General features: G+C 35.9%; 2 protein-coding genes across 9 annotated transcripts; both read right to left on the bottom strand.

Moving 5' to 3' along the window:
• Positions 1-2,314: 2,314 nt before the first annotated feature.
• Positions 2,315-2,743, bottom strand: LOC125220962. Its single transcript, XM_048123088.1, has one exon. The coding sequence runs from the start codon at positions 2,741-2,743 to the stop codon at positions 2,315-2,317; it is 429 nt and encodes a 142-aa protein (XP_047979045.1).
• A 1,700-nt stretch (positions 2,744-4,443) lies between these two features.
• Positions 4,444-10,991, bottom strand: LOC125222510 (protein prenyltransferase alpha subunit repeat-containing protein 1-A). 8 transcript variants are annotated; one of them, XM_048125163.1, is made up of 12 exons: positions 10,892-10,991; positions 10,694-10,832; positions 10,228-10,343; positions 9,460-9,873; positions 8,905-9,015; positions 8,254-8,344; positions 6,887-6,967; positions 6,552-6,629; positions 5,884-5,970; positions 5,444-5,494; positions 4,866-5,057; positions 4,444-4,782 (listed from the first exon to the last, which is right to left on the bottom strand). In XM_048125163.1, the coding sequence occupies exons 3-12, from the start codon at positions 10,323-10,325 to the stop codon at positions 4,657-4,659; spliced, it is 1,329 nt and encodes a 442-aa protein (XP_047981120.1). In that variant the 5' UTR covers positions 10,326-10,343; positions 10,694-10,832; positions 10,892-10,991; the 3' UTR covers positions 4,444-4,656. The 8 variants fall into 8 exon arrangements, with proteins under 8 accessions (XP_047981120.1, XP_047981121.1, XP_047981123.1 ...); XM_048125164.1 differs by adding an exon at positions 10,596-10,622 and having other exon boundaries at positions 10,694-10,980; XM_048125166.1 differs by adding an exon at positions 10,596-10,622 and having other exon boundaries at positions 10,700-10,980.
• Positions 10,992-12,673: the final 1,682 nt, after the last annotated feature.

The raw sequence follows: 12,673 nt of genomic DNA, 5'->3' as shown, positions 1-12,673 counted from the left end.
TTGGAAACGGATCGTCGGAATGTTGGCTGGAATTTCTTCCTTTTCTTCTTCCTCCTCTCTTTCTCTCTTTTCCTCTCTCTTTTCTTGTGTCTGAATATGCCTCCGAATATCCTCCAAAAATCGCCCCAGAAACCAATTTGAAACCTAAAATTTGGCAGTTTTCGAGAAAAATGCCCGACCCAGGCAAAATGGTGTCAACCCAAGCATTTTTTATGCCAACCCGGGCGTTTCTATTGGAGCCAGGCGATTTTGATGCAGAAAACGCCCGACCCGGGCGTTTTTGCCGGGTTTGACTGCTTCGCGCAATCTTCGTCAGATGGTCATAACTTATTCATCCGAGCTCCGATTGAGGCGTACAATATTCCCACACGAAGCTATTTCAAAGACGAATGTAATGGTGGTACGATAAAAGAATTAGGACACCGTCTTGATAGGCAACGAACAGTTACAATCAAACTCAACTCTAATGTACATCTATCAACTAATATATAATAATCAAGCTTTAATGATTAATTGATAGATGATTTTAACGTACAAAATAGGAGAAATCATGGAGTAGAACAAGCATTATTTGATTCACATCAAATACCCCCAAACTTATTCACTTGCTCGCCCTCGAGCAAGTGAATAAGTTTGGGGCTTGCTCGCCCTCGAGCAAGATCACTCAAAGCATAATATTTCAAAGTTCAACTCACAAAAGTTTTCATCACAAAGAATCAAATAAGGACGTGAATGACAAAATCTAAACCCCCAACATTTCCAATCAAAATTTCCCACTCTCAAGAACCATTGAAGTCAAGGTGCACTTCAAAGTAAGTTCAAACATAAGATCCTACAACTCAAACCGTCATCATTGACTCGTCAAGCAATACTTATCACATAGACCCGTGGATTTCAAATCAAACTTCTTTAACTCTACCAAGTCATTTACAAAACACCCATAATGCATCAACAATAAATTCCAAGGTCTTTAGTCAAAGGTTGTAATGAGACTAGGGATGAGGTAGGATAAATATGGATAGTAGCTCAAAAACTACATATTTGAATGCCAAATTCTTCACTCCTACAACTTCCTTCCAAAGAACCAAACAATATACATTTTACAACCCACACTTTCACTCTCCCAAACTTGAGATTTTTTCTAGACAAGATTACATCTTTACAAAGCAATTGAAGTTCTAACTTTATTTCACTTCTTTTTTTTCTTTTCTTTTTCTTTTCACTTCTTTTTTTTGTTTTTTTTTTCAAAGACCTCGACTTTACACTTTGGAGGCCATCTTTTTCCTTTCAAAGAACTCAACACTTATACATTTCATCAAATCTGAAAAATCTCTAAACTTTAAATAGAACACCACCCAAAACTTACAGCACAATCAACAAAGCTCAAAGTTGTATCTATCACCCAAATAGTAGTAAGGTTTATTGATGAGGCTAATATGAAACTTATTTTAGTAGCTAAGTGATTGGCTAAGTGTTTGTACCCAAAAAAAAATAGGGAATAAGCTCAAAGTGGCTTCTAGGGGATGTTGACAAAATAGAGCTAAAAGTTAACGAAGTTAACAAAATAAAGACTAGGGAATAAGCTCAAAGTTAGTGGAAATTAGGCCAATTTATGATAAAAGTGAAATGTAACTCTTATCGTGGGACGGAGAGAGTACTTAATATAATGCTCATCTTCTCTTTTCACTAATGCTACAATTAATTACTCTCCTTGTCCACGAGATAATGTCTCATTTTATCATTTTTTAACGTTCCTATTTTTACGTCTCATTTATTCCTTCATTTTGGATATAGTAATTGCCCCTTAAGGGCATCTATACTGGTCCGAACTAGTGTCCGGAATATAGTCCGTCACATCAGCATTTCTTAGTCCGGATTAGCCTTTTTGCAGTTGTGCGGAGTGGCTGGATTATCTTTTTTAAAATCCATTTTTCATTTAATATTTAATTTTTTTTTCACATATACTCCCTCCGTCCGCGAATAAGAGTATCGTTATTCCATTTTTGTCCGTTCGCAAATAGTAGTCTTGGTTCACTTTTACCATAAATAGTAATAGTGTCTTACTACCCACTAACTCATTACACTCTCATTTCATATAAAACTAGTATATACAAGTGAGACTCATATTCCACTAACATTTTTCCACCCACTTTTCTTAATATTTCTTAAAACTCGTACCGCCAAGAAATGAGACTCCTAATGGCGGACGAATGGAGTAATAAATACCAAAATTTAAATATTAAAATAAATACTAAACATACATTACCTAATTAAAAATAAAGTTACAACGGAAATAATTAAAAAATGTACAATTTCAACGACTTCTACGTGCCCAAACTTCTTCAATCATGTCGGACATGAGTGCACGATGGCTTGTTGCTTGCGCATGTTCCCCTCTTTCCCGTAGTCTCTCAATGACTTCGTATGGTAAACCTCGACTGACCGGCGGGGTTGCACGACCTGTGCTCGGTCCGGCTTCATCATCGGACCAATCGACAACTCCTGGACCTTCATCATTGATAATTATGTTATGCAAGATAATGCACGCGTACATGACATTGACGATATAATGTTTGAACCAGAAACGAGCTAGGCCTCTTTCATTATTGCACAAAGCGCTTGAAGCACACTGAATTCTTACTCCACATCCTTTCGTGAATCCTCTTGCCCCTTTGCAAATAAAGCTCTCTTCGGGTCCTTTGGGCATGAGATCGTCTTCAGAAAAACTGGCCATCTCGGGCATGTCATCGGCTAAGTAGTACTCCCTCCGTCCCACAAAAGATGTCACACTTGTGGGACGGCACGAGATTTTAAGAGGTTTTGTTTTGTGTGTTAGGTGGAAAGAGAAAATATAATATTTATATTATTATGAGAGAGAACTTTTTCTAAAAATGGAAATGTGACATCTTTAGTGAGACAAACTAAAAAGAAAAGTTGGACATCTTTAATGGGACGGAGAGAGTAACTCTTATGATGTCGACGTCCATTAGCAGTCAACTCGATAACCGGACAGTTGCCCTTGCATTGCTTGGTGAAGAAAGTCAACGTGTTTAGCACGTTGATGTTATTGTTTGACCCGGCCACGTAGAAGTGAGCATGCCAGATCCAAAGTCGGTGGTCAACGATGGCTTCATGGATCATCGTCGGGTGGGAACCCTTATACCCACTAGTGAATTGGCCTCTCCATGTTGTCGGACAATCTCAGTTCATGCAATCTATGCTCCCCCCAGCATTCCAGGAGAGTCGTGCACCCTCTTGTGCATGTCCAGCAGAAATCAGTGGCATTCGGCTTGCGCAAATATGTGGTGTCGAAGGCCTCCACCACGACATGACAAAAGTTCGCCAAACACTCCAGCCCAGTTGTATCCCCGACGTGAAGATACTCGTCGAATATGTTCGTTGTGGTGCCATATGCAATTGACGAAGTGCAACCGTGCAATTCGTAAGTGGGGATAGCCCAGGTAGCCGGTCGCATCTAGCCGCATTTGGAAGAACGAGTCGCACGCTTCCAACGTGCAAACAATGTGGAGAAACAACTCTCATTGCATTCTAAATCGGCGACGAAAAACCGTCGGACCCCACTGTAGTTGATCAATGAAGTAGTATTCGAAACAGACGTTGGTGAGTTACGTCATGCTCTCGGCGGACGTAGTTCCAGCGGCAGATGGGCCTCGGGACCTGCTCTTGTTGTTCATGAACACTAGCGTGAATATGGTCTGCTAAAGTAAACATTATCTGCTCTATAGTCCAATTTTGCCTTCGGCAGTTAACAAGTCGCCGTCGAGATTCATTTTGGAAAAAGTGAGTGACTGAGATTTGAGAGTGTGAGAAGGGAGTGAGAAATGAAGTGTATTTATAGATTGAAAAGTTTTTTTTAAAAGGGAAAACGTGTGGGTCGTCAGTCGCGCACCCCTGTTGTTGGCCTTCAGTGGACGGACGAGGCACAAGCGCCGCGTCGTCCATGGTCGAATTTTCGGGCGAGGCGCTTGTCCATCGCCGTGCAATGGGAGGACGAGGCGACACAAAAGGAATCGTCCGAACGAAAACTGCCCCATCTTGGATGCTCTTAAAAATCATTTCCACCAACTACTTTTTAAGACTCCAGGAAAACGTATGAAGTAGTACTAGTAATCTAACTAGACACTTCGTTTTTATGCTTTGAAGTTTCTATTTTCTCCTTTTTTCGTAGGAGTATTTTGAATCTATTCATTGAAAAGGAACAAATTCAATTTCCTAAAAGGATGGAATATTATCTAACTAGTAATTTCGTGCTTTATGTTTTGATGTTTTTATATTGTTTTTATTGTAGATTGAATCAGACAACTTAACAAGAACAAATGAAATCCTGTATTTCATAAAAAAAAATTAAACCCGCAAAAAACTCAATTCATAGTCCATACGATCGCAAAATTACATTTACAGGGAAAGTAAAACATCATCAGAGATTCAGAATACTAAACTTACCATGTAACCCTTGAAATGGTTAGTGAAAATATATCAACATATGATAAACAACAAATAAACATAGAACCTTTAAACTTTTTCAAGATAATGTTCCTGTCTGTATATAAAATTCCAGTGGCACGACGAAGTTTGACTCGCCACCTCACAAGAAATGGGGAACACCAAGAACTTTAGTAGTACTAGTTTTCTAACTCATTGTTGAGTGCTTGCATTCAGAGAATCCCAAAGGAAGCTCTTTTCAGCTTGGTCGAGTAATAGCTTGAGCGCCTCAAACTGTGAGCTTTCTTTAAGCACCACACCGAAAGACTCGGGCATTTGCTAAACAAACAGCAATAGTAGGAGAGTAAGCATACTGAGGCGAGAAAGAGCCGTATCAAGAAAAGTAACAAAAATTAGTCTACCTTAGCAAGCCAAGTAATGTAGGTAGCTGAAAAGGTTGTTTGTGCTTGATATTCCCCATATTCATTATCAGGGATAATTGTGCAGGATTGGAATAGCTTTAATTCATCTTTGACGAACATGTTACTCTGGCCATCAACAGCTAAATGTTTCATCCATATCAGTGACAGGAAGCGACGATGAAGCCACAGAGACTTGAAGAAATCAGTACCCGAGAAAAAGAAAAGAATCAATAAACATATATGAAAATCAAGATGGAAATGTAAGTTGGTTTATAACTAGTAGGAGTACTAATTAGTTTCAACATCAAGCAAGATAAGATGAGAACACCTGAGTTTTTGTATAAAGTAATACAGTAACTTGTTTGTCACTTTGTTGGCAGATGCAACAACTAAAGTCCAGGTAAAGGAAATCAGATGACATGTCATTCAATTCCTATAATCATGCTATTCATACTTTTTTCTATTTAATTATACAAATATCCTCCTATACATGTCTCGTGTAAGCCATATTTATTCAGAAGTTTATGTTCTTATAGTCATGATGTTCTTTATTTCAAAATACTGTAGTGGCTGCCTACCTCTCTTCCCACGTATAGCCTTATCAACATTGCATCCCAGTCCAGTTCCTCCTGATATGCATCCATTTGCCAAATATCACCATATAAACAGGTAGATAATCATCATAAGTTTACACCTCAAACTAAAGATGACTATACATCAAAGACCCTTCAAATCTTTCGGTTGACATATCTAAGCACTTCAGAGATACATTAAAAAAGTAACTACATAACTTATATTCCATCACTGTTATGTTTCATGCATTATTTTCTGCAAATAAACCAATTTTTCATGTTATGTTTAAAACACATGAGCCTGATGAATGCACAATATGCAAGTAACCTCTCAACTATAGTTAGGATGATAATTTTGGACAATATGCCTTATCCCATGACCAAAAACCCATTTCCTTGGAGTTTCTTTAACAATTCAAATGATCAAAACAAATGCAAGACCAGACCTTCCATAGTTTTTGAAGTTCTTCATTTGACAAACCATTGAAATCCTTGTAATGCCGTGAATTCTCTATCATCTGGACCAGTAACCGCTGAAATTATAGGAGATGTTAGTTTGTGTATGAAGTTGTACTTTGGAAAGATATTATAACATGCATATTTCTAATATTACGCTTATTATATGAGAAGACCAAGAGCAGGAGAAACCAGAAGGGATGGTTGAAGTCTCAATCAACTAGATGCAAATACACAAACTCTTAGTTTGATGGATCTACCACCTATACAAATACAATGTGGGAAACTATGACACGCATGGGCTCGGAAAACATATGCATGAATTGGCAATACCCATCATGTCAACAAGAGATATCTTCTATCCATCAAAACAATCTAAGACATAGGCACCTTCGTAAATTAGTCAAGGCAACGGCAAAGTCACTTCCCTTTATTCACAATGTCGTCACTTTATATACTAGCATCTCATCATCATGATAAAGTGCTGGCTGCATTTCGCTATCATTACATCACGTATGGAAATACTTTATCATAAAATACGTTGGGTTCAGTGGTAAACAAGACCTCAAATTCAATGTTATTGCATTTTGAGAAACATCAAAACATAAAATATGAAACAAATTATGTTGGACACACTTGACATAGATTCTTAACTTACAGCTCGGAAGTGGAAACAAGAGTTATCAGCAACATGAAGCGCAGCCCAATCTCTGGAACTGTGCAGCTCAAGTAGTACCTGAACAGAGCACAAAGAAGTATTAAGAAAAACCAAATACATACAGAATACTAATTTTTCAAAAAAAAAAAACAGAAAATGGTACTAGACCCAAATTGGATAATGCAAAACTGGGAAAAAATATTAATTATTCTCTATAAATGAAGATGGTAATAGAAAATTAGAAATAATGTTATTGCTGGACAAAATGCTGCACATCAACGTTGTTAAAAATTGGTCTAACATGACGGGTTAGGGGAAAGAGATAGGGGCCTTAACTTCAAACTGACCTGTGAGTCCGACATGTAGGAAACCAACCAGCAGCGGTGATTCCAAGCACGGTAATTCATCTTAGAGTTCTGTGACATAATAAAAAATGTATAAAATATAGTTCCATCCATGCATGCTCATTATGCCAGGATTATAAGGTATCATTTAAATTTTAAAATAATGCACTCAAGTTGCGGGATTGCCAGATGATTCTCTGGGGAAGAATGATTTGGTTTATACGAAGGAAGGCACAGGTAGAGATAACGAAGATCCAACACTTAGGCAAATAAGAAAATCAAGTTATGCTTATGCTTTAAAAATTGCAGAAAGTGCAGCTAGTGCTCACATTGACATATTTTGAGCAGTTATAAATAGAAGTGAGAAAAACAGAGAAGGAAGCAAATTCTTTACAACTCCACACGATGACTTTGTCAAGGATAGTATATTGTGCTTTGCTGGAAAGAAATTGCATGGCACCGATAGAAACGCTTTATGACATAAGAAACTGAGAGAACAAGAACTATCAACCCTGAACCCTCAAGGCAAAAATTGTCTCAACAGCAAACACACAAACTATATGTCATTCTTGTGGTCAAATCTGCAGTAAATTCGACAATGGAAGTGTCTGGTGGTTGTAGAGCTATATTGTGAAAATTGTGCAACAAGCACTTGAATAAAATCCAGGATGCTTCTGTTCAATCAGGAATCTTTGTACTTAGGGGGAACCATACTTCCAACATTAGGTTTCCAAATAGGTAATGCTACATCAGATAAAATAACAGTGATCTTAATACTGTTTTAAGAGAGAAAAAAGTACTCCAGGCAAGGCCAAATTATGTAAGTTCCCTGTAAGTTTCAGAAAAGATGCTCACTTGAAGAGGGTCAAAGTTTGATCTATCTAAAGGGTAAACTGGTTTTAAACACGCGCTGACCTAGGAATGCTAGTTTAAGTGTGTAATCAGTAGAACGCTAAATTTGGTGGACTCAAACACCCAGAGTTTCACCAATTTTACCTGCCCCGTAAATCGTAATGACTGCTTTCACAATAATCTCTGAACTGTCTTCTTTATTCTAATCAGATGATTAAGCGGTCCAATACCTAAAGCTATCCAAGAAACTGCATGGGCATAATTACAACTAGAACCAGCAAGAACTATAGCTCTTACCCTACAGTTTGAAAAGGAAAGTCTTTAATACATATACACAATTTTCACATCACACTTTTAAAAACACAAGCTGAAAGAATACTAAAGTGAATGACAGCAACCACTACAAAGTTGCCTTTATTTAGCAAATGCATCAACTAAATATTGATAATGACCAAAAAGTTGTACTCCTATATGTATGGCTTCACAGTTCTGGAACAGAATTAAACCTCTACTATTTTTTTCACTAACTCAGATTCTCTTTCCACAATCTCTGGTAGATTTGCAGACTTTCCAGCTATCATCTTGATCACCCATCTCCTACCAGTGAGAACACAATATTGACGCAAGTTCAGAAAATTATGTAAATACAATGATAAAATAAACTTGCCATGGGAAGCACCATTCATCACATGCTTTTCATATCTATTCTAAAGTGTGTAACTATGGGTGTTTGTACAGAAACGGAAGGTAGATACTCCCTCCGTCCACAAAAAATAGTCTCATTTGTGGGCGACACGGGTTTTAATGAGAAATTGGTAAAGTAAGAGAGAAGGAGAAAACATAAGTAAAGTATGGGAGAGAGGAGAAAAAAGTGGGGTAAAGTATGAGAGAGAAACTTTCCATTTTTGGAAATGAGACTATTTTTCATGGACATCCCAAAATAGCAAAATGAGACTACTTTTCATGGACGGTGGGAGTATTACATATCATGAGATATTACTTACCATGTCCAATTTTCTGACTTAGTGACTTAAAAAATAAAATAAAATAAAATAAAATAAAATAAAAATAATAATAATAATAATAATAATAATAATAATAATCATTATTATCACCAAAAAGAAACTAGTAGTCACCCAAGTCACAAGGGTTAGTACCTGTGGCTCCAAGCACGTTCACTTTTTGGCGAATAGGATAGAACCAGAGCTGATAAAAGCAGTTCATCCATGAACATCGGAAAGAGCTGCTTCTTTGACACAATTAACTTCCTAGGAGAAGAAAATATAAGAGAAAGTTTTAATATCATTATCAAGTGGTAGTTGCTGAGTAGGATTCTACAAAATGAAGTTAACATCAAACTTCAAATCTTATGTTAAGCACTAGAACTCCAAGGAGTACGAAGGAAGAAGTATTTTTCGAAATGAGCTCATAATATTTATTTAACACTCTCAGTCTCTCACTGAGCAACTTTATGAAGCATGCTGACAGCCAGACATAAAAAGGACCGGGTTTCCAGCTAATCTTTGGAACAATTTTACCACTTGCAGAAGGTATAACTTTTATTTTGTGAACAAACCGCCCTTAAACTCGTATACCACTTCTGGATATTACATTTCAGGGATTAAACTACTTGGTAGAAGTCTGACATATGTTGGGAGCAATGCAACCAATGGACATATAAGCGTATGCAAAAAAGTGGGGCATGAATGTACCTGAAATTCCATGCTGTGCCAAAATCAGAGCTTAGTAGAAGAAGTGCCTTGCTATGTCTCATAACTTCAATTTCAGCAATGTTTAAGAAAGAAGTTGAACACACTGATGCAATTTCATCTAGTTTTTCATCCTTCTTACATTGAGAACTGCTCAACATCCTGCATTGTCTATGTGAATCCATGAATGCGTCTTTAGCCGCTCTATATAGTTGAGCAAGAACAAGGGTAGAGATTCCCAGCTTATGTTCATGATGCCAAAAGCAAGTATTAGAACTATTACAGACTGCTGGTTCTGATTTAATGGTATCATCCTCTAGGAGAGACCCATCAGCCACAGGCGACAAGGAGGTAGAACTAGGGACATCCTCACTTAAAAAAGCAAACTGTGTTGGATGAATGAACCCAACTTCATCACTGCCACAATAGAAAGAGAGGGAGAGAAATATTAATCGCAGTACAGGTAAGTGAAATCTATATTTAATAGTAATTCCTGTCATTACATTGGAAGTTGAAACAATTACTGTAAATCTCCGAATAAGAGGATAAATAATGGTACACAGGGAAAATTACATCTACACATTAAATTCATATCTGAAAACCATCTCATAGACAAGACAACTAGCTAGTGGTGCAACCACAAAATAGGGGAATTTTCCCCCACAGAGGCAAACTTACAGGATTCCTGGATCAAACTATCATTATTTAGCTAGTTCATTAGAAGAGATCAAGAGAACACAATAAAAATGACTATCATCAGCAATAGCTTACATGAAAGGGTCAGATTCCAAAATACCCTCCAGCTGGATAAGAAGATTAGATGGATCCACTGCAGCTACATTCATTGTTGACACATGTAGACCCAGCATTCAATTATATTCTGCATACTAGACATAGAGAAATAACAATTATACTCTCGACGACGCCCGGTAGATGTGACAAGTAAGTGCAGGCTCGAGTCAAGCTTCTTTCCTTGAGTTAGAGCTCAACTTTTTATATTAAAAAAAAAAAAAAAAAAAAAAAAAAAAAACTCTTTAACCCGTGATCGGTTTGAGCTTGTCCAGTTTAAAATAAAAAAAAACTCAAATAAGCAGTTGTTCGAGCTCGAATCAAAACGAAAGTATGTTAGCTCATACTACCATCGACCGTGGCGATTCGGCGATTACCTGTTACACGATAGATACGCATAAAAACGGAATACTACTAAATAAAGAATGAGAGTTGGGGAAATGCCGACCCATACTGCAAAACGCATCTTTGGAGTAGAATTAAGCTCCAACCATACTCCCAAAACCGTCCTTTTTTGAGATATTGAACAGTAACACGCCAAAAATGCAGTAGCACTGTAGCTACTGCATATGTAGTTTATGAACTTTCTGAAATTGCAGTGGATCCTTCAGCTTGCGTATTTTCTAATAGAGGCAAGAAGACTTACCTTAATTTGTGGAGAATATGTCGTCTGATGCAAAAATTTTAGGGAGAAGATGGAAACGGGGGAGAAGACAGAACGCAAAGGATTGGGAAGAAGATGAATGCGGCGCTTTAAAATAGGTTTGTATTAATTGTGGATATTAAATGGGATTTAATTAATGGGATATTATTATAAAAAATGCAAATGATTATGACTATTGTCAGTCGGTAAATTGCACAAATTTGCCAAATGATTTTATTAATAATTGGGTATAATGACATGAGTGATAAGTTGTTAACTCTTACTTTGAAATTTTAATATATAATCCTTTATATATTTTTATTTAATTAACATTTATATTGATTAAGTTTTAGATGAGTAATTATTATTTATTTTCACTTATACAATTTCTGATATTATATTTGATACTATTATATTTGACATGAAGTTTAATATTATAAGCAAATTTGGAGTCATAAATTTTGCTAATTTATTTGTGTTATACGAATATTTTATGTAATTATATATATTTAATTGGTGTTTAATTGATGTTTGATTGTTATTATGGAATGTTTGATGTTTGATTTATTTTAATAAGTATGGAATCATTTAATTATGAAATATTTGATATATTTTAATAAGTTAATAATATTAAATCAAATAATTATATTTCACAAACTATTGATATAGTGATATGGGGACTAATGTATAATTTAAATAAATATATAGGTAAGATTAAAAAGGTATAGAAAGTATATGAATACGGAATATTCTTTTGAGTGTGGGTATGGTGTTTGGTGTAAATGATTTGAGTACTAAAGTTATTGTTTAATGTGACAAAACCTGAAAAATAGTTTGAGTTTGGTGTAAATGGTTGAAGATGGTCTTAAGGCATTTCCAACGCAAAACCCATCTTTAGGTATAAATAAACAGAGCTTGTTTCCAATATAAACAAATAGAGACTAATATTTATTTTTTCAAAATGGAAAACCAAAATTAATTTTTGTAGATAAATATAAAGTACAAATCAACAATATTGTTTTGAAACTGAATTAGGTAGTTCAGTGATAAATACAGAAAATGAAACTATGAAGTCAGATGGAGTGGAGAATATTGTTATAGTGTTATGACTTTAATGTTGTCTTCTTTATCGTTTCATCCACCATTGTCATCTTCAACATTGACACTATAATCAAATTGGGTGTCGTGAATATCTTCATCGTTGTGATTTTTTTACATTACTTTAATGCGCTGTTGACATATATGGCGTGTGAATTACAACTAACCTTGAACAACATAAATATCTTTTTGCCTCATTTATAAAAAATTTATATTGTTCAAATAAAATCATAATTTCCAAGCTTCAAAAGAAAATCCAAAAAAAGGTAAACTTACTAGTGGAAGCATTTTAAGGATTTTATGAACTATTTGAGTTACATGCATATGATGTCTGATAAATATCTGCATGTAATTTACTTTCTCTATTGTCCAGGAGGAATCTTAGAATAGTTATGCGATTCACTCTGGTAACAATGAAGTCATGAATGAATATTTTAATTGTTAATTAACAAACTAAAGTAGTGGAATAGTATACATGTAATACCCTTTTTTGTATGATTAATCTTGATTTTTAATTGTTTTATTTTCTTATTCACTTTGTTTAGTTAGTTGATAAGGCTAATTTCATGCATCGGTTATATGGTGAAAAGCGTTACAATATTGCTGGGTCTAACATGTTTCCTAAGCCAGGTGTGTGATAAAATCGCTAGATCGAGGGAATGTTGAAGGAAACGGTCTAGCAAAGGA

This window comes from Salvia hispanica, chromosome 4 (genome assembly GCF_023119035.1).
Source record: "Salvia hispanica cultivar TCC Black 2014 chromosome 4, UniMelb_Shisp_WGS_1.0, whole genome shotgun sequence".
Lineage (NCBI taxonomy): Eukaryota > Viridiplantae > Streptophyta > Magnoliopsida > Lamiales > Lamiaceae > Salvia > Salvia hispanica.
Note: the sequence above shows the minus strand (reverse complement) of the source record. Positions and strands in the feature narration are given on the sequence as shown.

Bases quoted from the DNA above. Each gene is read 5' to 3' on its own strand.
- LOC125222510 (XM_048125163.1), bottom strand. From the start codon at position 10,325: ATGCTGGGTCTACATGTGTCAACAATGAATGTAGCTGCAGTGGATCCA. The intron at 9,016-9,459 runs GTACATTCATGC...TTCTTCTCCTAG, and splicing joins GGCACAGCATGGAATTTCAG to GAAGTTAATTGTGTCAAAGA. The intron at 6,968-8,253 runs GTTTAATTCTGT...ATTATGTCACAG, and splicing joins TAGTGAAAAAAATAGTAGAG to AACTCTAAGATGAATTACCG.
- LOC125220962 (XM_048123088.1), bottom strand. From the start codon at position 2,743: ATGCCCGAGATGGCCAGTTTTTCTGAAGACGATCTCATGCCCAAAGGA.